Raw genomic sequence first — 27,129 nt, 5'->3', positions numbered from 1 at the left:
TGGCACCATAGGAACTCCTTAATATTCCAAGGCACCTATATTGACCCCTCCCCCTATATCGAATCATCTCTTGGGGAATCACTACATTTTGCTCATGATGTTGGAGACATGACTCTTGATGCCTACAGGATTTACTTTGACTGTTTCTAGCTTTCGGGGCCTTATAGTGCTTAGATTCTTGTATCCCTTTCTTTTCGTGGGTTTTCCTCGCTTTGAGGTTTCCCACTTGTAAAGTAATCAAAGCAGATTTACAAAAAAAAAGGTGTGTGTGTGTGTGTGTGTGTATGTGAGACTGTGTGTGTGTGTGTGACAAATAATAAAGCGTTGTATTAGGCCTTCTCTGTGCGCCTCTCAACGACCTTGCAAATTTACTTTCTTTTGTGTTTGTGTGTGTGTGTGAGTTTTGCAACCTACCTCCTCCTACAACTGTGTGTGTGTGTGTGTGTGTGAAGGTGATTATGGAAGCCTTGGAACTGTTTGGCATTGTGGCTGGGCTTAGAGTCAACTTTTGTAAATCGAATCTTCTGCCTCTCCGTTCTTGTGATTGGCATAGTCTGTTGTGGCCAGGTGAGATTGTGTCTTCAAATGTGATCACTAGGCATTTGGGTTATCCAATTGGATGGAATGTTACTCACTCTCAGAAAGTCAATTGGGACATGCAACGCTTGAATGTCAAATTGCATTACTGGAAGCTTTGTACTTGGCCCTTGCATGCTCGTCTGCGAATTGTTCAGAGTATCCTGTTGGCATATGTTCAGTTCTTTTTGCCACTGACGCATTGGCCTCGCCAATGTCTTAATTCTCTTATGTCGGACATTATGTCCCATTTCTGGCGGACTCATGCTACGAAAAAAGGCTTACGCTTGATGTCGATGGAGAAGCTTTGCACTCCTAAACGTCTTGGTGGACTTAATATCTTGGATTTGCGCAGGCATGTGTTTGCGCGGAAAGCTATGTTGTTGCCCACTCTTGTGTAACAAATTCAGCCTTGGACTTTGATGTTTGCATTCCTCGGTCAGCACGTTGTTACTTCTGCTTTTGGCCATTGGCAACCCTCTCTCTGGGAGGTGGCTTTTGGCAAGATGGAAGGGGACATTCCTGGATGTCCACCTGCTTCCTCTTTAGTATCTTCTTGGAAAGAGGTTACGATGCATTTATCGTGGAATCCTCGGCAGGAAGGTGATTCGATCCGATTGGAAAGTCTCCATTGGAGCCGGGCATTCTCTCTTACTTTGGTCGACCGCTCACCTCGTCAGGATTACTTTCTCTCTGGTCGTGGCATTCGTGTGGTTGACGATGTGGTCGATGAGGCTGGATATAGTTTTGAGTTTTCCTTTGCTGCTCCTCGTTTTGGGTTGGGCATGCATTACCGTCAGTTTTGGAGAGAGCTTCAAAGCATGTTGCTCGACTTTTTACCTGTTTCACCTTTGCCTGATGGTGATCGCATGTTTGATTGGGCCTTTCGGGAAACGCCTTTTCGAGCTATTTCTGCAGGTCGAATTTATTCTATTCTTCTACCACGAGTATGGCTTGATGGTCATTGTAATGTCTTTGGCGCATGCACAAATCTGACCTTTGGTGGAGGAGGCTCCTCTCTGCCTTGTGGAAAAGCCATTTGCCTTTGAAGGAGCGTCTGTTTCTTTGGCGCTGTTTGCTTGGAGTGCTTTCCGTCGGCACTTTTCTTCGGGCGCGTCATATTCGTCCTTCTTCTTGCGTTCGTTGCTCGACTGCAGAAGAGGATATTTGTCACTTGTTGTGGGATTGCTGCGTTACTAGAGACTTCCTTCGCCATGTATCGGCGTGTATGCGGCTCCGTTTTCCTGGGGTTGTCTTGCACAAAAGGTTCTGGGCATTTGGCATTTTCTCACCGACGTTACAGCGTTTTGCAGTCTTCTTCATGTGGGTCAGATACTGGGCTTTCTGGACCGTGTGGAGTCAGCGTAATGCTTACATGTTCGATCGTACTCATGCGGACCCATTCCCTCTCTTCGGGCTTTCTCTTAGGCAATCGTTACGGTTTGCTTTGGAAGTTGGTGATATCACCTTAGAGATGCATCAGCTTTCATATGAATGTTTTTAGCTACGCTCTATAGATGAGGAGTTCTGTGCTCTTCCCCTTGTATATGATCTTTTCAGTGGGTTATCCTCGCTTTGAGGTTTCCCACTAGTAAATTAATCAATCGATTTAAAAAAAAGTGTGGTTTGTGTGTGTGTGTGAGAGAGAGAGAGAGAGAGAGTGAGGTGTGTGTGAAAGGTGAGCGACTGTGAATTCTTGCTCCTTTGTCGCATAGATCTCCTGCACGCTGCGCGCAGCAGTAGCCATCTGCAACTTCGCCAGTGTGTACGTGTGTGCGTGTGTTGGGGTACACGTGCGAAGAGAGAAATCATTGAACGATTGAACCTGCTGATGCTCTGTCGTGCGCATCTCCTGTGCGCTGCTGCAGCCTGTTGTGCCAACACCAGCAGGTGTGACTGTGTGTGTGTGTTGAATCCTGCTGTGCCAGTGCCTTGACAGTCGGGCAGCAACTATAGGGTTTCACCATTGGTTTACAGCGAGTTAGGGTTTCACAGACAGGTAGTAGCGAGCTAGCGTCTCACAGTGGGACTGCAATGCGTGAAGGTTTCTTGACTGCCAGCTCGTGTGTGCGCGCGGTGCCCCACCAAAGAATTCCCTGCAGCCCGGTAGGCCTCCTCAACGCTGTGCTACCCTTGTTCTGCTTTGCGCCCACTGTTGCGAGCAATCCTGCTCATGCGACAAACAGCTCTGAGCGCCCCCGGCCTTTCTCAACTCTGCGACATTTGAAGTTTGGGTTTTGCCTTGACAGCGAGCTTCCGACGCAGGTTTTGTAAATCTTTAGGTTTTCAGTTTGATTAAAGTTTTCAAGCAGCAGGTTCCTGTACAACCAGCTTGTGTGTGTCTGTCGGTGTCGATAGCAGTCAAATATCAAAAAACCCAAAAAAAGAGATTGTGTGTGTGGGAGCGTCACATGGATTTGGCCGAGCAGTGTATATACAAGCGCCGGAAGGCCATGGAATCTTCGGATATAGATGCTTTAAGCCTTATCAAGGAATGTTTGCATGAGTACTTCGAGGATGCACGTCAAGCCTGGGAAGGATCCGTCTTGTCATGGAAGTGTGCATTCCTATACAGGAGCTTAAGGATCCCGTTGCTCAATATGCACTCAACGCGGTGATTCTTTTTTTCCCGGGAAGAATGCCTACGGCTCATGATGTAGGCCAATGGGTTTATTTCCTTCTCAAATGGCACGCAGTCCGTGGGGTTTACTTCAGCGTACGCGGGTTTTATGAAGTTTTTCTGGCCGACATGGATGCTCAAGATGCTTTGCTTGAAATGTCTCCTCTCTTCTTCAATATTCAAATGACTCATGTACTGCCCTGGGCTCTCACCAAGGACTATCAAAGTCTCATTCGTCACAAGTGTCGCGTTTGGGTTGAGGTGGTCGGTTTTCCTCGCACCTGGCGTCACTTCCTTCCTTTGCTAGCTGCTGAGTTGGGCAAAGTCATTTGCCCTTCGAAGCTGGACACAAATACCAACCGTTTTTGTATTCTGTGGGACACAGATATCCCCACACCAGCAGGTATTTCCATCGATTCTGAGGATGCAGTGGTTGGCAAGCGCCCATTTAAGCTTAAGTGGGGCAAATTTGCAAACTCTTGTTTCCAATGTGGCAAATTCGGTCATATGCAGTCCGAATGTCCGGAACCTAACCTGCAACCACCGCCTTCAGCTGTTCCTACTCCTCAACCTCACTCAAATCCGAAATCTTCTGCTGAAGTTCAAACCAAAGGTGCTTCACAACCGGGGTGAATAAAGGCAAGGGGAAACAACTACAATTGCTTGCACTTTCTGCCTCTCCAAATATCAAGGACAAAGGCAAAGAACAAGTTTCAACCTCCCAAACTTGGATGCTGCCCAAGAAACCTGTTAAAGCTACTACTGCCCGTATTCTGGCTTCTTCTCGTAATTATGTGCCCCCTTTGAAGAATGTTGTTCAGAAAAAGCTCCCTTGTAATGACAACATGTCTTTGGCTGAAGCTTGGGACAAGGTGGTCTGCTCTTACAAGGAAGTTGTTACAGGCGAAGTACCTTCATCGCAAGGTTCTTTTACTTTCAATCTTCAGGGTCCAGGTCTTGACCCACCTCCTCAGGTGCTTACAGCTGGGGAGGATGTGTCAATGGGAAGTGGTACTTGAGTTTTCTCCCATTTTCTCATTTCCTCGCCCGCTGTATATACCATATCAGAATGCATAGTTCTTTGAATTGCATCTCCTATAATGCGTGTGGGTTATGCAATCACGACAAGTGGCGGTTAACCTGGCACTATGTATATACATGTCAAGCGGATATTGTGGTTTTTCAGGAGCATAACCAACATCAATTTGCAGGACAGACCTCTTACCTTGCAGGCTACTGGATAGCTTATGGAGGCTCAGCCGGCTATTTTGGTGTGCTTATACTTGTTTGACACGAACTCTTCCCGACCTTGGTTTTCAATAACCCAGCTGGGAGATGGGTGGTCATCCAATGTATTGTTAATGGAGAAGTTTTTGAATTTGGAAGTTTATATGCATACACAACTTCTGCAGAAAGGGCACGGTTGTGGAGTGCTATCTCCTCTTATTGTTGGCGTTTTAATGCATTTCTCTGTGGGGACTTTAATAATGCACCTAACCTTGCAGATAATACTACCGGGCATTCTCACATGCTTTATACGGAACGGCAATCGTGGGATCAAATTATGATGACATGTAATGGGCTTGATTTGTGGCCCCTATCGCATGCGACTGATCCAAGATTCACTTTTCAACATAATGCTCAATCTATGTATCGCGCTCGGGTAGATCGCTGGTATCTTTTTCACATGCAACAGTATGATGACTTTGTATGCGAGTTGAGGATTGATTATGCTATGTGTCTTTCGGATCATTTTCCTGTATGTTTGAAGCTTCGTTTTGGCTCTTTTGATGCCAATGATCGCCTGCCCAAGAAGAGGCTCTTGCATATCAATAATGCTTATCTCAAGCATGAGCCTTTTCGGGCTATGATTGTGGATATCATCCCACCTTTGATCTCCCAAATGTATGTTGATATGGACATAGCCTGGTTCCGCTTTGTTATGCGGGTTCAATGTGTTATCCAAGATTATGGCAGGGACTATTTGTCACAATTCAGGGAACAGGTTAATCAGGCGAAGGATGCTTGTAGCACACTCATGCACTTGGCGAATCATTCTTCTCTTACTGACACTCAAGTGACTGAGTTGTTTTCTTCTCCCGCTGTGTTACGGCACAATGATGAGAGGAAATTGGCCAAATGGCAGACTCGAGCTCGACAACGAGATTTTGCAGATAAAGGTGGTTCTTCTAAACAATTTTTCCGGCATTTGCATCACTCCAGGCAGTCTTAAGTTATACGAAGAGTTAAATTACCGTCGGGGGAATGGACCTCCACTTTACAAGAGCTAGCACTAGCCCTACATTCTCATTATGGCAAGATTTTTGAGGCCCCTTCTTCTCCCTCGAGTGCAACTTGTCAAGCGCGTCGCATGTTTCTATCACATGTTTCTCCCATCCTTTCGATGCAGCAAGCTCAAGACTGGGAGGTTGTTTTCACTGAACCGGAATTGCATGCCAGCTTGCTTGATGTGGGTCGATGGAGAGCTCCTGGTTGGGATGGCCTCTTTGTGGAATTTTTCTTGTCCTTCTGGGATTATTTGAAGATGCCTTCGTTGTCAGGATGAATACAGCTTGGGAACAGCAGGAACTGCCCTCCTCTTGGAAAGAAGGTTTGCTCAAGCTGATACCTAAGCATGCATTGTGCGAAGAACTCTCTCATTGGCGGCCTATTACACTTATGCCTGTGGTATATAAATTAATGGCAAAAATGCTCACTAACCGACTCAAGTGCTTTTTGCATGAAGGCTTGCATCAATCTCAATACGGCTTCATTCCACGACGTCAAATTACTAATAACCTCGCGAATATGCAAAATACACTCAACAAGATGTATTGGTCATGCAGGTTGACATTGAAAAGGCCTTTGATATTGTTCTTTGGGATTATATTGCGGGCACCATGCAACACTTGGGATTTGGGCCTAGGATATCCCGTGTCGTGCTATTCTTGTATGCACACATCACTTCTGCGGGCTTGCTGGATGGATCTCTTACAAAATCTTGGCCTTTGGGACGGTCGGTGAGACAGGGCTGCCCTTTGAGTGCTCTGCTCTATGCGATTGCTACTTAACACTTGTTTATGTATTTGGATTCCTTGACTTCCAGTGGCAGGCTACATGGCCTGTCTTTACCTTCGGGACGGCAATTTGCTGGTCAGGCCTATGCGGATGACTCTTTGTTTATGCCTCGTAATCACTATGATGATGTACAACAAATTATGCATACTCTTCATTTGTTTGGATTGGCAGCAGGTCTCAAAGTTAACTTTCAAGCTATTGCCCCTGAAGGAGTGTGACTGGCATAAGATATTATGGCCTGGGGAGATTGTTCCTCCACATGTTTTGGTTCGCCATTTGGGTTATCCGTTGGGTTGGAATGTATTGGCTATGCAAAAACTGGATTGGGTGCTCCAACGTCTACATTCCAAGTTAAATTATTGGAAACTGTCCACGTGGCCACTTCATGTACGTCTCAGGATTGTCCAATGCATCCTTGTGGCTTATGTGCAGTTTTACTTGCCTTTGTTATCCTGGCCTCGGTTGCGCTTGCAGTCCCTCATGTCAAATATTTTAGAGCATTTTTGGCGGACCTCGTCTACCAAGAAGGGTCTTCGGCTTCTCTCTATGGAGAAGCTGTGTTCTCCCAAGCGGCTTGGAGGGTTAAATATTCTGGACTTGTGACGTCATCTTTGGCCCGGAAAGCTATACTGTTGCCAATCTTGGTGGAGTAGCAGCAACCCTGGGCTCTCATGGTCACACATTTGTGTACACACATTGTCACCCAAGCTTTTGGTCATTGGCAACCGACTTATTGGGATGTTTTTTTTGGGAAGCTTGAAGGACACATTCCTGGATGTCCCTTTACTTCTTCTCTCATTGTTGATTGGAAAGTTGTCACTTTGCATTTGGCTTCGAATGGTCGACCATCCGCTGTGGGTAATTCTCTTTGTTTGGAAAGTCTGCATTGGAGCAGGGCCTTCGCTTCGACTTTGGTTCAACGGTCTCCTCGCCAAGCATATTTTTTTGCCCAAAAAGGAGTCTATAAGGTGCATGAGGTGCTTGATGGCTCAGGTTATGTTATTTCACTCGCTGATGCAGTGTCCCGCTTTCGGTTGGGTCCTCACTATTCTTCTCTTTGGAGGAAAATTCAAAGGATGTTTGTTGATTACTCACCCATTCCTCCTTTGGATGTGGACTCTCGCTTCTCTGATTGGAATCTGGCTATGACTAGATTGGACTGCATCTCAGCTGGCAGTGTATATGCCATCCTTCAGTCTGATATATGGATTGTGCATCATGGTAATCCGTTGTGGTTGCTCTCTGAGTCATCCTTGCGGTGGCAACACACAATGTCTCGTATTTGGCAGAGTCATCTACCTTTGAAGGAACGGGTTTTCTTGTGGCGTTGCTTGGTGGGAGCTCTACCTGTTGGCAGTGTGTTACATACTTGGCATATTGCACCTTCCCACTGCCCCAGATGCCTTGAAGCTGAGGAGACCGTGCCACACTTGCTATGGCGTTGTCGCCACTCCAGAGCCTTCATTCGGCAAGTGTCGACTGCTTAAGGATCCCGTTGCTCAATATGCACTCAACGCGGTGATTCTTTTTTTCCTGGGAAGAATGCCTACGGCTCATGATGTAGGCCAATGGGTTTATTTCCTGCTCAAATGGCAAGCAGTCCGCGGGGTTTACTTCAGCGTGCGAAGGTTCTACAAAGTTTTTTTGGCTGACATGGATACTCAGGATGCTTTGCTTGAAATGTCTCCTCTCTTCTTCACTACTCAAATGACTCATGTACTGCCCTTGGCTCTCACCAAGGACTATCAAAGTCTCATTCGTCACAAGTGTCGCATTTAGGTTGAGGTGGTCAATTTTCCTCGCACCTGGCGTCACTTCCTTCCTTTGCCAGCTGCTCAGTTGGGCAAAGTCATTTGCCCTTCGAAGCTCGACGCAAATACCAACCGTTTTTGTATTTTGTGGGACACAGAAATATCCCCACACCAGCAGGTATTTCCATCGATTCTGGGGATGCAGTGGTTGGAAAGCGCCCATTTAAGCTTAAGTGGGGCAAATTTGCAAACTCTTGTTTCCGATGTGGCAAATTCGGCCATATGCAGTCTGAATGTCCGGAACCTTTTCAAGGGAGTTTTGTCGCCAGCAACAGCCTTTGCAAGGTTTTCTGTCGCCTGGAAATTCAGCTCCGTGCTGCACGTTTTGTTTCTCAAGCAAGGGGTATACCTGTGCATGTTGGCAGTGCGCAGGTTATAACAGTGATGATTTCTGTTCTGCTGTATTTTCTGCAAAAACGGGTTTTGGGCCTTAGAAGATTTTCTATTCAGCTTTAGCAGTCTCAGTTTGTTCGGAATTTTGTACAGTGCAGTCCTTTATGAACAGTCTTGAGGTTGGTACAGAGAACTTCTGCTAACATAAAAACAAAAAAGAGTGTGTTTTTTGGAAGTTCAAGCTGTCTTTATAATCCAAGTAGATTTTGTCAGTACAAAGGGAAGGTTTTTTTTGGTCATGGCAGAAGAGGTTGTATATAAGCGTAGGAAACGGGTTGACCTTTCTTCCATGGATACTGCACATATTATTAAAGAGTGTTTGTCGGAGGATTTCGCGGATGCTCGGGATACGTGGGAAGGCCAACAACCCACTACTGAAGTGATTATTTTGGTTCAACAGTTGATGGATCCGGTTGCACAATATGCATTGAATGCCGTTATTTTGTTTTTCCCTGGCAAAATGCCATCGGCACAAGATGTAGGTCAATGGGTTGACTTTCTGTTGAAAAGACAAGCAGTTCGAGGGGTGTATTTTGGTGCCCGCGGGTTTTATGAGGTGCTGTTGGAAGACATGGATGCTTGTTTGCGCTTGTTGGAAATGTCGCCTTTGTTTTTCAACATGCAAATGACACATGTTTTGCCATGGGCGCTTACTAAAGATTATCAGAGCTTGATACGACATAGGTGCCCGGTCTGGGTGGAAATAGTCGGATTTCCGAGGACTTGGAAACATTTCTTGCCTATTTTGGCTGCGCAATTAGAAAAAGTGATTTGCCCCCCAAACTTGGATACTAATTCCAATAGATTTTGCGTACTATGGGATACAGAGGTGCCTACACCGTCAGGAATTACGGTTGACTCTGGTGATCCAATGGTAGGCAAAAGGCCATTTAAACTTAAATAGGGGAAGTTTGCAAGTGCTTGTTTTGGTTGTGGAAAATTTATCCATATGCAGTCTGAATGTCAGGAATCTTTGTTTAAACTGCCACCATCTGCTGTTCCTATGGCTGGAACTCGGGTTATTTCTCTGTCTGCTTCATCTGTGAAGTTGAAGACGGGGGAGTCTAATGGCAACATGCAGGCCAAGCAAGGCAAAGACTCCATTAAGAATCTGGCTAATACGCAGACTGCTGGGAAGACTGATAATAAAGTTAAAGCTAAGCTGGTAGAGTCTAATGATGGTTGGCAAATTCCCAAGAAGCCGGCAAAACCTCGTGTTTCGCCTATTTCAAGGAATTATGTACCTGCTATGGATGGAAGAGGTGGTGGAACCTCTGCATCTACATCTCATTATCATAAGTCGCTGGTTGAAGCGTGGGATAAAGTGGTTCATTCATATAAAGACGCTTTGCTTGGGTCGACATCTGCGTTGTTGTCGATGTATCAAAATCCTCAACAAGGGATGCGTATGGATTCTGCTGTATTGAATGGTAGTATGGAGGCGGATGTGCCTATGGGCAACACCACTTGATGATTGTGCCTCGTGGATCGTTTGTAAATATTGTACAGATGCATTCTCATATTAGATGTTTGACGTATAATGTGCGCGGATTGTGCAACCATGATAAGTGGAAGCTGATCTGGCATTATGTACATACAAATAAAGCAGATATAGTGGTATTGCAGGAGCATAATCAACATGATTTTGTTGGTCAATCATTGTATTATGCAGAATTCTGGATTTCTTATGCTGGTACTGGTTCTTTTTCGAGAGTTTTAATGATGTTGGGTCATGAATTGCAGCCGGTGTTGGCTCATAATGACCCGGCGGGATGCTGGATGGTTGTTCAATGTCTTGTGCAAGGCAATATTTTCGAATTTACTGGTATTTATGCTTATACTGCTTCGGCACATAGATCTCGTCTTTGGCAAGATTTGGTCAAATATCCCTGGCGTTCACATGCTTTTTGGTGTGGGGATTTTAATAATGCGCCGGCAAACACGGATAATACAACTAGCCATTCGAATATGTTAAACTTGGAACGTTCTTCGTGGGATGCTTTGATTAGTGGTACAGGAGTGTTGGATCTATGGGCTAGCTCTCATTATTTGGAGCGAGACTACACTTTTGCTCATAATGCTCGTTCGGAATATAGAGCTAGATTGGATAGGTGGTATGTACTTGGCTCTCAACACTATGATATGTTTGCATGTGATATGAGGCTTGATCGCTCCTTTACTCTATCTGATCATTTTCCTCTTTGGCTCTTGATCCATACTGAGGCATTGGATACAAATTCCTCGCTTCCTACTAAGCGATGGTCGCATATTAATAATGCTCATCTCTCGCACGAGGTATTTCAAACCTTGATTGAAGCAGTGATTCCGCCACTTGTCTCTCATATGTTTATAGATGTGGATATGGCTTGGTACCGCTTTGTCATGCGGATTCAAGCAGCCATAAAGGATTATGGTTCGTGGTACATGCACCGGGTGAGAGATAAAGTGTAGGAAGATAAGATGACTACTCAAACTTTGGAAAGTATTGCAGATATTAGACGGCTTACTTGGTCAGAACAAGATGAATTATGTGCAGCTAAAGCCTCTTTAATGCATAATAACAGGAGGAAACTTGAAAAATGGAAAGTAAGATCAAGACAATATGCTTTTATGGATAAAGGTTGTTCATCGAAGCAATTCTTTAAGCATTTGCATCATTTGAGGTTATCTATGTCTATTAAAAGGGTTAAGATTGATATTGAGCAATGGACGGCCAATAAAGGCAATTGGCGGATTCAATGGTTGATCATTTTCAACAGGTTTTTGCTGGGACTGGGGTTCCTTCAAGTGAAGCTTTGCAAGCCAGACAGCTACTGTTGTCGTATGTGCATCCTATATTGACGAGGAATGATGCAACTATCCTTGAGGATAGTTTTACTTAGGTTGAGCTGCATGACAGCTTGTTGCATCTTGGGCATTGGAAATCCCCTGGATGGGACGGTCTTACGTTTGAATTTTTCCTTCGCTTTTGGGAGTTTCTTAAGCAGCCTCTTCATGATTAATCAGGCATGGGTTAAACAGTCATTGCTACAATCGTGGAAAGAAGGATTGGTGAAACTGTTGCCTAAGCAGACATTATGTGAATACTTCTCGCACTGGCGTCCGATCACGCTTATGCCGGTTGTTTATAAATTGTTGTCGAAAATGATAGCTTCTCGTATTAAAGATCGTTTGTTCTCAAGCATACATCCTCCTCAATATGGATTCATTCCTCGTAGGCAAATTATGGATAATATTGCTAATGCTTTTGTTGGGATTGAGTATGCAAAATATACTGAACAGGATGTACTTATCATGCAAGTTGATTTAGAGAAAGCATTTGAGAGGATTCAATGGGATTTCATCGCTCAGACTATGACGGCTTTGGGCTTTGGTTCCAAGATGTGTCAAGTGGTCTATTTCCTATATGAAAATAGTCAATCTGCTGGAATCATTGATGGTGAGTTGACTCGATTATGGGATCTTGGTAGATCGGTTAGGCAAGGTTTCCCTTTGAGTGCTATGTTGTATGCTATTGCTACGCACTCTCTTTTGTTGTACTTGGACTCCTTGACTGTGTTTGGGCATTTACATGGGTTGGAATTGCTATCTAGAGATCATTTTGTGGGGCAAGCATATGTGGATGACTCCATGTTTTGGCCTAGAAATACACCGGAGGATGTTTAATGTATAATGGAAGCATTGCATCTTTATGGACAGGCTATAGGATTGCAAGTAAACTTTCGAAAATCTAAATTGTTATCGTTGCATCAAATGGATTGGCACTCAGTATTATGGCTAGGGGAGATAGTAAAGCCTGACCAAATTGTGAGACATCTTGGATACCCACTGGCTTGGTCGGTTAATAATGCAAAATTATTGGATTGGGTTGAGAACAAATTGAGGTCTAAATTACACTATTGGAAATTATCCACTTGGCCACTACATGTAAGACTGAGAATAGTACAGTCCATATTGGTGGCATATGTGCAATTTTGCTTGCCTATGTTGCATTGGCCACCTCGTCGTATTCGAGCTTTGATGTCTCGGATACTGGAGCACTTTTGGTCTACTTCTTCTCAGAAAAAGGGTCTGTGTTTGCTTGCGATGGATAAATTATGTACTCCGAAGCGTTGTGGTGGTTTGAATATTCTGCATCTAGGTTCTCATGTTATAGCAAGAAAGGCCACATTGTTGTTGGTGTTGGTTGAGCAAAAGCAGCCTTGGACGCAAATGTTTGCGTTTTTGTGCTCTCATGCGGTTTCTACACCGGCTTTTGGCCATTGGTAGCCATCGTATTGGGATGTGGTTTTTGGTAAGTTTCAGGCCACGATACCTGGATGTCCTTTTGCCTCTAGTCTTGTAGCGGATTGGAAAGTAGTCACACAGGACTTGTTGTGGCATGGTAGAGATGACGTATGTGGCAACTCGCTTCGGTTAGAAAGTTTACATTGGAGTCGGGTTTTTGATCAAACTCTTGTTCAATGCTCTCCAAGACAGGCTTATTTTCTCTCCCAAAAAGGTATTTGCAGCGTAATTGATGTGCTGGATGCTGATGGACGGATGCTTTCGTTCAAACAGGCTGCTCATATCTTTGGGCTTGGGATGCATTATAGGCGTATGTGGGACAACATTAAAAATTTGGTTGATTCCATATCTCCTGTTCCACCGCTGGTTGCAGAAAACCGAATTTGTGATTGGCACTATGATGGTTCTTCGGCCTCTTTGATTTCTGCAAAGAAAGTGTATGGTCATTTACAATCGTTTTCTTGGATGTACGAACACTGTAATAAGGTATGGAATATGAACAAGAGTGATATTTGGTGGCGGAGTAAGGTCATGAAGGTGTGGCATGCGAAATTGCCTCTGAAGGAGAGACTGTTTATATGGAGATGCATACTTGGGGTTCTCCCGATTGGCAAATTTCTACGTTCTAGGAGATTGGCCTCTTCACGATGTGTTAGATGTGGTGCAATAGTTGAGACCATTCCGCATTTACTGTGGTCTTGTTCTCATACGCTGCAGTTTGTGGATTGCATCTCTACTGCTCTTCGCATGCGTTTTCCTTGGCATGCATTTTGGTAGATCTTTTTGGATCTTTGGAGTACTTCCGCCATTGCCTCGGCCGTATGCATACTTTTTTGGCTGGGTCAGATTCTAGGCGCTTTGGACGGTGTGGAGAGTACGTAATTCCCTCATGTTTCAGCAGATGCGAGTCGATTATGTTTTCTTCTTCAAGACGGCTCTGTTGCAGTCTCTCCGAGAGGCTTATGACTTGGATGAGATTACTCTCAGTCATTACGAGCTTTATTTTGACTGTTTCTGATTTCCCGTTTGTAGTATTTTTCATGGGTTTTCCTAGTCTTGAGGTTTCCCATGGGTAATTCAAAATGACATTACAAAAAAGTGTGTGTGTGTGTGTGTCTGTGTGTGTGTGTTCTAGAGTGCTATCTCTTCTTATTGTTGGCGTTCCAATGCCTTTCTCTGCGGGGATTTTAATAATGCACCAAACCTTGCGGATAAAACTACTGGCCATTCTCACATGCTTCATATGGAACGGCAATCATGGGACCAATTTATGTCGACCTGTAATGGACTTGATTTGTGGCCCTTTTTGCATGCGACTGATCCAGGCTTTACTACACAATGATGAGAGGAAATTGGCCAAATGGAAGACTTGATCTCGTCAACAGGCTTTTGCAGATAAAGGATGTGCTTCTAAACAATTCTTTGAGCATTTGCATCACTCGAGGCAGTCTCAAGCTATACGGAGAGTTAAATTACCGTCAGGGGAGTGGACCTCCACTTTCCGAGAGCTAGCACTAGCCCTACACTCTCATTATGGCAAGATTTTTGAGGCCCCTTCTTCTCCCAAGAGAGAAGCTCGCCAAGCGCATCACATGTTTCTATCGCATGTTACTTCCATTCTTTCGATGCGGTAGGCTCAAGACTTGGAAGCTGTTTTCACTGAGTCGGAATTGTATGCCAGCTTGCTTGATTTGGGTCGATGGAGAGCTCCCGGTTGGGATGGTCTCTCTGTGGAATTCTTCTTGTCTTTCTGGGATTATTTGAAGTTGCCTCTATTGTTCATGATGAATACAGCTTGGGAACAACAGGAATTACCCTCCTCTTGGAAAGAAGGTTTGCTCAAGCTGATCCCTAAGCATGCATTGTGTGAAGAATTTTCACATTGGCGGCCTATTACACTTATGCCTGTGGTATATAAATTAATGGCAAAAATGCTTGCTAACCGACTCAAATGCTTTCTGCATGAAGGCTTGCATCATCTCAATACGGCTTCATTCCGCGACGTCAAATTACTGATAACCTCGCGAATGTCATTATTGGTATGGAATATGCAAAATATACTTGACAGGATGTATTAGTCATGCAGGTCGACATTGAAAAGGCATTTGATATTGTTCTTTGGGATTACATTGCGGATTTTGGACTATGTGGGCCATCTGGCATCATAGGAACTCCTTAATGTTCCAGGGCACTCTTGTTGACCCCTTTCCCTATTTCAAATTATCTCTTGGTCAAGCACTGCATTTTGCCTATGACGCTGGAGACATCACTCTTGATACCTACAGGATTTATTTTGACTGTTTCTAGCCTTCGGAGCCTCATAGTGCTCCGTGTTTTGTATCCCTTTTTTTTTGTGGGTTTTCCTCGCTTTGAGGTTTGCCACTTGTAAATTAATTAAAGCAGATTTACAAAAAAAAAAGTGTGTGTGTGTGTGTGTGTGTGTGTGTGTGTGTGTGTGTGTCTCTCAATTCAGAATGTTCGAGGCGATCTGGTGCGCGAGCGTGACAGCAGGAGGATGAACTGCACGTGCCCTTTCGGTGCTCTCTACCCACCCCTACGCGATCTCCAGCTGAGTCCTCAGCTCTTCTACGCGTGCTCCTTGTTGCCTGCAGAAGACCCTACGCTCTGCTGCGTGCCTGGTTCCTCCTCTACGACCAGAGCAGACTGTTGTTACAGCCAGCCAATGCGCGGGTGTGTGTGTGTACGCGTGTGTGGGTGTGTATGTGCACGTGGTGTGACAGCTAGTGTGTGAGTGTGAGAGAGACCTACAGCATCACAGCCAGCTTGGGTGTGTGTGTCTATGTCGAGACTCGAGTGCGTGTGTGTATGCTCATGGGGGATTTGGGTGTGTGGTGAATCCTTCGGCCTCGTCTGTCGCGCGACTCTGTTCTGCACAACATCTACCCTATGCAGACCCTTCATAGCGCGTCGGGGGTTGAAGTTTGATTTCGCCTGCACGCGGTCCTTCCGTCGTCTTGTGTGCAAGAGAGGGGTGTGTGTTTCTGTACATCTAGCCGGTGTGTGTGCCTGTGTCTATAGCAGTCATATATATATAAAAAAAGAGAGTGTGTGTGTGTGTGTGTGTGTGTGTGTGTGAGAGAGAGAGAGCTTCACATGGATTCGACTGATCAGTGTATATATAAGCGTCGGAAAGCCATGGAAACTTCGGAGATGGATGCTTTGAGGCTTATCAAAGAATGTTTGCATGAGGACTTCGAGGATGCACGTCAAGCTTGGGAAGGATCCTCTGCTGTTATGGAAGTGCGCATCCCTATACAGGAGCTTACGGATCCTGTTGCTCAATATGCACTTAACGCGGTGATTCTTTTTTTCCCGGGTAGAATGCCTACGGCTCAGGATGTAGTCCAATGGGTTGATTTCGTACTCAAACGGCAAGCAGTCCGAGGGGTTTACTTTGGCGCGCAAGGGTTCTACAAAGTCTTGCTGGTTGACATGGATCTCCAGGTCTTGACTCACCTGAGGCACCTTCAGCTGGGGAGGATGTGTCGATGGCCACTGATACTTGAGTTTTCTCCCCCCTTTCTTTTCCTGCTTCCTCGTCCATGTATATACCATATAGAATGCATAGTTCTTTGAATTGCATCTCCTATAATGTGCGTGGGTTATGCAATCACGACAAGTGGCGGCTTACCTGGCACTATGTACATACATGTAAAGCAGACATTGTGGTTCTTCAAGAGCATAACAAACACCAATTTGCAGGACAGACTTCCTACTTTGCGGGCTACTGGATAGCTTATGCAGGATCAGCTGGCCATTCTGGAGTGCTTATGCTTGTTCGACATGAACTCTTCCCTTCCTTGGTTTTTAATGACCCGGCTGGGAGATGGATGGTCATCCAATGTATTGTTAATGGAGAAGCTTTCGAATTTGGAGGATTATATGCATACACAGCTTCTGCAAATAGGGCACGGTTGTGGAGTGCTTTCTCTTCTTATTGTTGGCGTTCCAATGCCTTTCTCTGTGAGGATTTTAATAATGCACCAAACCTTGCGGATAATACCACTGGCCATTCTCACATGCTTCATATGGAACGGCAATCATGGGACCAATTTTTGTCGACCTGTAATGGGCTTGATTTGTGGCCCTTTTTGCATGCGATTGATCCAGGCTTCATTTTTCAGCATAATGCTCAATCTATGTATCGCGCTCGGTTGGATCGCTGGTATCTTTTTCACATCCAACATTATGATGACTTTGTATGCAAGATGAGGATTGATTATGCTATGTGTCTCTCGGATCATTTCCCGTATGCTTGAAACTTCGTGTTGGCTCTTTTGATGTCAATAAATTACCTACCCAAGAAGAGACTTTTGCATGTCAATAATGCTTATCTCAAGCATGAGCCTTTTCGCACTATCGTTGTGAATATCATCCCGCCTTCACTCTCCCAGATGTATGTTGACATGGACATAGCCTGGTTTCGTTTTGTTATGCATGTTCAATCAGTTATACAGGATTATGGCAGGGATTATTTGTCACAATTAAGGGAACAGTTTAACGAGGCAAAGGATGCTTGTAACCGATTAATGCACTTGGGTAATCATTATTCTCTTACTGACGCTCAAATGACTGAGTTGTTTTCTGCTCGCGCAATATTAAGGCACAATGATGAGAGGAAATTGGCCAAATGGAAGACTTGATCTCGTCAACAGGCTTTTGCAGATAAAGGATGTGCTTCTAAACAAATCTTTCAGCATTTGCATCACTTAGAGGCAGTCTCAAGCTATACGGAGAGTTAAATTACCGTCAGGGGAGTGGACCTCCACTTTCCAAGAGCTAGCACTAGCCCTACACTCTCATTATGACAAGATTTTTGAGGCCCCTTCTTCTCCCACGAGAGAAGCTCGCCAAGCGCATCACATGTTTCTATCGCATGTTACTTCCATTCTTTCGATGCGGTAGGCTCAAGACTTGGAAGCTGTTTTCAGTGAGTCGGAATTGTATGCCAGCTTGCTTGATTTGGGTCGATGGAGAGCTCCTGGTTGGGATGGTCTCTCTGTGGAATTCTTCTTGTCTTTCTGGGATTATTTGAAGTTGCCTCTATTGCTCACGATGAATATAGCTTGGGCACAATAGGAATTGCCCTCCTTTTGGAAAGAAGGTTTGCTCAAGCTGATCCCTAAACATGCATTGTGTGAAGAATTTTCACATTGGCTGCCTATTACACTTATGCCTGTGGTATATAAATTAATGGCGAAAATGCTTGCTAACTGACTTAAATGCTTTCTTCATGAAGGCTTGCATCAATCTCAATACGGCTTCATTCCGCGACGTCAAATTACTGATAACCTCGCGAATGTCATCATTGGTATGGAATATGCAAAATATACTCGACAGGATGTCTTAGTCATGTAGGTCGACATTGAAAAGGTATTTGATACTGTTCTTTGGGATTACATTGCAGATACCATGCGACATTTGGGCTTTGGGCCTAGGCTATCCCGTGTTGTGCTTTTCTTGTATGCATACAGTACTTCTGCAGGCTTGCTGGATGGTTCTCTCACAAACTCTTGGCCTTTGGGATGGTCGGTAAGGCACGGCTACCCTCTGAGTGCTTTGCTTTATGCGATCGCTACTCATCCCTTGTTTATGTATTTGGATTCCTTGACCTCCACTGGTAGGCTACATGGCCTGACTTTACCTTCTGGTTGACAGTTTGCTGGTCAGGCTTATGCGGATGACTCTTTGTTCATGCCTTGTAATAACTATGATCATGTACAACAGATTATGCATACTCTTCATCTTATGCGGATGACTCTTTGTTCATGCCTTGTAATAACTATGATGATTTACAACAGATTATGCATACTCTTCGATTGTTTGGATTGGCAGCGGGTCTCAAAGTTAACTTTTCCTAATCCAAGCTATTGCCTCTGAAAGAGTGTGACTGGCATAAGATATTGTGGCCTCAGGAGATTGTTCCTCCACATGTTCTGGTTTGCCATTTGGGTTTATCCACTGGGTTGGAATGTATCGGCTATGAAGAAAATGGATTGGGTGCTCCAACGTCTGCATTCTAAGTTGAATTATTGGAAATTGTCCACGTGGCCACTTCATGTGCGGCTCAGGATTGTCCAATGCATCCTTGTGGCTTATGTGCAATTTTACTTGCCTTTGTTATCCTGGCCTCGGTTGTGCTTGCAGTCTCTCATGTCCACGTCTACCAAGAGGGGCCTTCGGCTTCTATCTATGGACAAGCTGTGTTCTCCCAAGCGGCTTGGAGGGTTCAATATTTTGGACTTGAAACGTCATCTTCTGGCTCGGAAAGCTATGTTGTTGCCAGTTTTGGTGGAGCAGCAGCAACCCTGGGCTCTCATGGTCACACATTTGTGTGCGCACATTGTCACCCCTTCTTTTGGTCGTTGGAAACTGACTTATTGGGATGTTGTTTTTGGAAAGCTTGAAGGACACATTCCTGGATGTCCCTTTACTTCTTCTCTAATTGTTGATTGGAAGGTTGTCACTTCGCATTTGGCTTCGGATGGTCGACAATCCTTTGGGGGTAACTCTCTTCGCTTGGAGAGTCTGCATTGGAGCAGGGTTTTTGCTTCAACTTTGGTTCAATGGTCTCCTCGCCAAGCGTATTTTCTTTCTCAAAAAGGAATCTGTTAGGTGCATCAAGTGGTTGATGACTCGGGTTATGTTCTTTCTTTCGCTGATGCCGTCTCCCGCTTTCGGTTGGGTCTTCACTATTCTCCTCTCTGGCAGGAGATTCAAAACATGCTTGCTGCTCATTCGCCTATTCCCTCTGGATGAAGACTCTCACTTCTCTGATTGGAATCTGGCTACTACTAGATTGGACTGCATCTCAGTTGCCAGTGTCTATGCCATCCTTCAGTCTAATGTATGGATTGTGCATCGGGGTAATCAGCTGTGGTCGCTTTCCAAGTCATCCTTGTGGTGGCAACACACATTGTCTCGTATTTGGCAGAGTCATCTATCTTTGAAGGAACGTTTTTTTTTGTGGCGGTGTTTGGTGGGAGCTCTACCTGTTGGCAGTGTGTTGCATGCTCGGCATATTGCGCCTTCTCGCTGCCCCAGATGCCTTGAAGCTGACGAGACCGTGCCACACTTACTGTGGTGTTGTCGTCACTCCAGAGCCTTCATTCAGCAAGTGTCGACTGCTCTTCGGCTGCATTTTCCTTCCGACTCTTTTCACAGTTGATTTTGGCTTTTTGGGGTGCTTCGGTCACCACAATCTCAGTTTGCGGTGATCTTCACCTGGGTCAGATTTTGGACTATGTGGGCCATCTGGCATCATAGGAACTCCTTAATGTTCCAGGGCACTCTTGTTGACCCCTTTCCCTATTTCAAATTATCTCTTGGTCAAGCACTGTATTTTGCCTATGATGTTGGAGACATCACTCTTGATACCTACAGGATTTATTTTGACTGTTTCTAGCCTTCGGAGCCTCATAGTGCTCCGTGTTTTGTATCCCTTTGTTTTCGTGGGTTTTCCTCGATTTGAGGTTTGCCACTTGTAAATTAATCAAAGCAGATTTACAAAAAAAAGTGTGTGTGTGTGTGTGTGTGGAGAGGAAGTAATGAGGGTTGGCAGTGACCCACACACTCTTATGCTATGAAGTCATGTACAATTCCTGCTCGTAATGGGGCTGCTTCTGTTGCTTCTAATGGGCAGTCTAGTTCCATTTCAGAGCTTGTTGGTGTGGGAAATACTTGGGTTGTTGTGGTTAAAGAAGGTTCCTTTTTCTTGATAATGCAAATTCTTTTACTGTACATAATGTTCTCGAGAAGCCCTTGGTGACAGAGGAAACGAAATTTCTATATAGATGGATTCTTGAGATTGACTCCTGATCTTTTACCTCTCATCATGGACATACCTCTTAATTGCTTTAGTTTTGATAATCAGGGTCTATGTCACCTTGTGAAACGGTGTTTGTTTTGGGCATATTTAAATAGAATGCAACCTCATCTAGTGTGTTTCAGAGCATTATCAGCATTTTTATGCTGGTCGGAGTGGTACATCTACATGTATCAGATTTTTTCTTTCTAAAAGAAGCCTTAGAGAAGTGTTGGGTTAGGCATACTTTCAAAGTTTTCAGTGATGATTGAGACATACCTTAAATGTTATTTCAGCTTTAAAATAGTACATGGATCTTTTTATTTCACCTTATAAAATAGAACATGGATCTTTTTATTTCACCCTTATCCTGACATGTCATGACTTTTCTTCCATTCTATTGTTTTAGATTTTTTTTTTTTCAAAACTCCCAATTGTGGATGGATTATATCAACACAACCTTGAAAATTACAATTTCCTGCCATGCTCGAGACGAGCCATGACAACTATACCGGGACATAGCTACACGACTGATAGGGGAGACACCCCAAGGAAAGGAAGGAGTCCGCCTTTTCATCCAAGCATCTATTGTTTTAGAATGTTAAAGTGAAGCTTCAAATTGCATAATTCTAGTAAAATTCTATAGATACACACACACATTGATGGGTTCTTTTTATTTCACATTTCATTTCACAGCCTCATATGGCTTAACTTTTCTTGCATTCTATAAATTAATTCTAATCAATGTTCGAGAAAGTCTCTCTTATTAAGCAACCGTCGGTCAAATTTCTTTCTCATCACAAAGAAGCGAACCGAAAATACTAGCATAAATTTGCAAGATTTTTTAACTATTTTCTCACATATTTCATTGTTTTTCTTCCCTTTACCATGGTTTGCAACCGGCTAGTCTCGATTTTCAACCGGCTCAAGGCCAAGATGAGGGAATCCTTTCCCGAACACCGATTCCAGTTAAACTCAACCATAATGACTTTAACACTTTCTTATTCTTTTAGAAAGCCACCGTGATCCTTTCACTTGTTATGATCTAGTAGTGTGATGTCTAATTTAGGGTAAGATCTATAAAGTTTCTAATATATATGCCTCTCACTTTTCTCATCATCCAGCTCAGTTTGAAGCATTATCCTTGGTTGACTAATGCCTTTATAACTGGTGATTTTAGTAACTTCCCTGCTCCCAATGGCAGTTCCTTGCATTGCTCGCAAATGTTGACTTAGGTGTTTGCTTTTGGTTTGATATACGTCTAATCTTTGGGAGACACTTATGCCTAGTATTTCTGGCTCTCGATTTTATTATAATGCACAATGGGATTACTTTGCTTGCTTGGATCAATGGTATTTGCTAAATGCATCATCAATATGATGCCTACACTTGCTGGTATGGATTGACCAATTCAATGTGTCTTTCTGATCAGACTCTATGGTTATCATTACATTTTGGTGTGTCCGCACATGATCGACCGTTGCCTCATAATTGGTTGTTTGTTATAAACAATACTTATCTACAACATCGTTTTATTGTTGCAATGGTTTTTTCAACTGTTTATCCCTTGCTCTCAAAAAATTATGAGGATCCTGACTTTGCATTGACCCATGTCTGTTGCTCGTATGCAAATAATCATACACGAGTATGGTAAATGGTATTTGGGACATTTTAGAGAAATAAAGATGGCCGTCAAAAGTTTGGTGCAAACTTGCATTGAAAGTAGTCATAATAGATCTTTGACATAGGAAGAAGATGAAGCCTTGAATTGCCACTAATGACTCACATAATCTTGATAAATGGTCTTGTTAGATAAGGGTCGCTCATTAGTGTTATTAATCGTTTTCTGCTTATATTTTGCAGACGAAACGGGACATGGAGCTCCATCTAACAAAAGGTGTGGATGATACAACATTCCCCATGGTACCACAACGTGTTGTTGCAGATGTGAGGTGCGTGTTTGGGGCCTCAATGAAAATGGTTTTCATGTGCAAAAAAGGTTTCCAATCTTCTCATTGGTTTCTGAATATGTGATGAAGCATGGCTTCCAATGCTGTTTGAGTATGACAAGTTTGTACAATTACAATGGCTCCTTTTCATCGTTACTTGTTATCATAAAAATGGCCTCTCGATTCAGTTTTTTACAAACAAAATTCATTGATGAGTGCAAGTGCAAAATGCCAAGAATAGTAGAATGAGAGAACATACAAACATCAATCAGGGATGGAGGTGGGAGGTACGGGCCACCATGCTGGTGCATTACGCTCATCTGGGCTGCCCCATTTCTCACAGATTGGATAACCTTGCCTCAATAAGCTGCTCTCTATTTTCTCACCTAATGTCCAAAAGAGGCTTAGCAGATGGTCTCGGCTGATCCTCCAAATGTCCCCCAAACACTTGACGTGCCGCAGTTTCAAACATACTATCCAATCCTTGTGGTAGAGGTTCAAAAATGGATTTTCAGATCTGCAATTTGGTCCGTATGTGCATCTCTAAGCATGATAAGTTCAGTCTATCCAACTCCACAGCATCATCTTTTATTTAGAGATGGCATCCTTCGTAAAGGTGATAAACAACCAAGTACTGACAATGTGGTGTATTCGATCTCTATTGTGTGTGACGCTTTGAAACTTTGTATAGGTATAAACCATCCAGGTATGGAATTCCAAATTGAATGTCAAGGGATTAAAAAACTGAAATGCAATGCTGTGCCTTGGCATTGCTGTTTTGGCCGGCTAGCTACTAGCCTCTGAAACATAATGCACTATCCTTCACATATACAATCTGATACTTAAAATTCAAAATTTCCTGGGAAAATTTCAAGAAATCCTTTGAAATGTATATCTACCAGGCGTGCAGAGCTAAACACTTTTGCAAATTCTGCTGCTCAAAATAAGACATCCTTCTAATTTTTCATGCTTGTTAATTTGATCAGTTAAAGACTTCAGATCAGTAATTCATGTACCCTTCATTTGTCTAAGCATCCATAATGTAGCAAGGCACTTGCTATGGATTCTCCAGTTGTAATATGGTAATTGCTAAGCATCAATGCATGGTTACACTCTAATGCATGGGGACCCGCTTAGCCTCTATAGGGATTGTTGTCACATGATAAAGGGCTAAGCCATTTGGCTCCATAGAAAGGCATAAACCATTGCTCATGTCTTCCTAAATGATGGCAATGCCCAAAAAATCTGGCTTTGATCTACAAGAATCTTCCCATAGAGTGGGTTGTTGAGGTTAAATTTAGTAATCGGAGACCATGTAACTCTAAGAATACTATGTCCCTCTATGTTTGGCAAGAAATGACCGGAGTGGTCCATTAGGCAAGGGGAATAATGTTTGCAATAAGGGTGGCATAATTCGAAGCATGCATTTCAATGGCTTTTGTTCTTTATTTTCATCGAGCCATGCTAGCAGACACTTGGAAAACTTGTTTGCTGCAAAGATTTTGTAGCAAGAAATCTATGACGTGCTCTCTACTATGGGTGCTCCTAGTGCAATATGCAAGAAATCTCACTCCAAACACCGAAAAAACACTCTAGAGCAATATGAAATGTAGCAAGACTATACTCAAAATGACACAACAACAGACTCCAAGCCCAATGGAAGCTTGACAATACTCAAAGAACGGATATAGACTTTGATTGGTAGCACACTCAGTTCCAGGCCCAGGACTCACAGGCACAATGGGCTCCAAGTGTGTAGGGAGAGTGCAAGTGTGTAAATGCGAGAAAGAACTCTAGACTCGTAGGATTTATAGATATCCCAATACCAACCAACTGAGCATATATACAAAACATAAAGGACAATCAACAGCTAGCCCAAATATCTCTAACAACACAGCTATGCTTATCTCCGAGCTGTTGTGGCGGTGAATTGGCCACAATGTCCCAGGTGAGAGTCACCCAAATGTGAATCCAAGGTCAACTGTAACTGCTGTCCAAAGCCAGCTGTAACTATTGTCCATGTCCTATGACACTGTAGCCGGCTATAGGTTCCTTGCCACAGGACCACTAAGAGTCCTGGAGAGTGGTGGTATAGCTATCTGCTACAGCTTTGCAAGTAAAGGTGGTGATATGTACACTGCAGAGCAACGAAAAATTAATGCTCCAAAGACAATGGGAGTGGTTGAGAGGTGGGTATGGGATGGAGGCCACGCATATGGAACACGATAGGAGCCAAAGCCTGGTTGAGGATATATCTGATAAGGTAGTTGTGCCCCATGAGCAAGTGGAGGGGAGGCAATGTGAGAGACAGTGGGCGTGGGTAGCTGGGAAACCACCGAAAAGAGAAGCATAAACTGACTAGGGTGTCTGTGTGAAAGAGGTGAAAGATGACCCCACAAACTGAGAAGATCCAGAAGCCGGACGAGAAGATGTTGTCGTCGCAGGCCTCGCTGCACCATGAGAAACAAAAGTTGCATCCAGTGCGCAGTGGATGTTGCTGACTATGCTGGCCTGAAAATGTACGTCAAGTCACTACAATTTTTTAATGGTTAACGCTGGGCTTTCAAGTCTTTACAGATGTCCACATAGTCTAGGAGGGGCTAGGTGGGGCGAGAGAGAGCTAGGAGGGGCGAGAGAGGGCTAGGAAGGGCGAGAGGGCAAGAGGCTTGGAGAGGTGAAATGAAATGTAATACTAACGTCTTCAAAAGGCCAAAATGACCTATGAGACCAAAAGGTTACATGTGGTGAATCTAATACCAGGTCTGGGTACAAAAAGTACAAAGAACTGAAAAGAAAATAGGGGTGGGGTGAAAGCTGATACAAGGGGAATACAAAGGGTGAGCTGATACAACGGAGCTCTCTGACAGTCAAGGCATCATATACATATACATTAGTATCCAAAAGGCTATATAGATTCAATGTCCTCCAAGGTAGGCACTCTGTCAGGACAGCTCCTATGTCGCACCAGTATGGTATGGATCCTCTGTCGCAGTCTGCGTCGATGTCGAGAGGGCCCCCTCATCCGTGGGCGACGGGACCGCCCCAACTGTATCGCCCGATCAAGCAGTATGCCTCTGGAACCTCTGGTGTTGTTCTGCTGTTGGGGCTGCTCAGACTCCTCTATGTGTGACTGAAAGAAATCTGTAATCTTCCGCTATTGCTGGATCTCTCTCATTGTGCCCCTCTTCAAGAGGTCCTCTCTGTGTTTGCGAATCTCTAGTAAGTATAATCCGAGGCATCTCTGATCCTGGTATCTCACGACTCTAGAAAGTGGCCCAAAACCCTCTCTGAATAGACAGTGTAAGCGGCCTCATATCTCATAGTATGTTTGGCAGTGACATATGTAATGTAGCTTTGTCTCTGGCTCTATCTAACACACCTGACAAATCCTGGACTCAGCGGGTACTCCTCTAAATCTGCCTGTCTCAATCTGTAGCTGATGTGAGGATGTGTGACCAATACCACATCGTATCCCGTGGGATAGATGACTGTCCATGTATCCTGGTCTAATCACAAAACCATCCTCCGTGAGTTGGAGAAGATGCTCTCTATAGAAAGTCATCTTCGTACCTAGCTCATGTGTAGGTTGTATCCATGTCCTCTTCGTATCCAGCTGAACCAAGTCCTGTTTGATGAGCCTGGTAATCTCTGCCCTATTGAGGGAGATGGAGGGTGCATCCAGAGAGTACTGAAATGGGGGTAGCCAATCCATACTAAAGCCATGTAACTGAAACCAAGATGCCATCTCTGCATACCAACATGATCTATCTCCTTGCAATGCCAGCTATCGCGAAGACTCTAGTGCTAATCGAGCATATTTGTCCGTAGGGAGAGCCCAAGTGCTATGCATAAATGAAATTGATCGAGTGAGTGCCTCCACTACCAATGGAGGAGCAGCGAGCTCCGTCCTAATAATATCATGTGGTGCTGAGGCCTTGGCCCTAATCATCCGAGAAATCATAGACACCAAGGGCTTCTCCATACATCTCCATGCTCTGTGATGATGATCAACTAAAGAGCCTCATATCTCCACTCCTATCAAAGAGCCAAAGCTTTGTTCGAGGTTCCTGGAACTAGACCTGCAAACATATCCTCTCAAGTCTCCCCAATGCTGCATAGGCTCTGGTCAATCGCGTATCCGCTGCACGCCTCAGGGAAAATACTGGACCACTAAAAATTGCCCCAAGATAAGTGTATGTATCTGCATACTCCACAGTCTCTAGACCATATGTAAAAGCGGGGGCGGACCTCCTTACCCGCTGCGCCGTGGTGTTAAACACCATTACCTTGGTCTTACCAAGGTTCACAGACAATCCATTGTCCCGTGCAAATACATGCAATGCATCCAAATGACTATGCATCCCCTCTGGAGAATCTGAGATCAGCACAATATCATCGGCATATAGTAGCAACGGAATCCATGTCTCTACAAGCTTAGCACCTCTATCACCCTCTGCCTGTACATAATCTAAAAACTCATCTACATATACCCCAAAGAGATTCGGAGATAGGGAACAACCCTGCTTCACCCCAATGATGGAGTGAACCATGTCGGGCATGCCTTGAGTAGTGCGTACCTATCCTACCACT

The 27,129-nt window shown here is 44.2% G+C and overlaps 1 protein-coding gene across 1 annotated transcript in view; it reads left to right on the top strand.

Annotated features, from left to right (window-relative positions):
* Window positions 1–27,129, top strand: part of LOC147429604 (uncharacterized) — a 256,363-nt gene that overhangs the window by 87,113 nt on the left and 142,121 nt on the right. The window contains exon 9 of the mRNA XM_086495869.1: window positions 22,454–22,542. Coding sequence (XP_086351995.1) covers window positions 22,454–22,542 — 89 coding nt within the window. The remainder of the gene's footprint in view (window positions 1–22,453; window positions 22,543–27,129) is intronic.

This window comes from Adiantum capillus-veneris, chromosome 22 (assembly GCF_014529385.1).
Source record: "Adiantum capillus-veneris isolate H3 chromosome 22, ASM1452938v2, whole genome shotgun sequence".
Classification (NCBI taxonomy): Eukaryota; Viridiplantae; Streptophyta; class Polypodiopsida; order Polypodiales; family Pteridaceae; genus Adiantum; species Adiantum capillus-veneris.
This window is presented reverse-complemented; position numbering and strand designations above follow the sequence as displayed.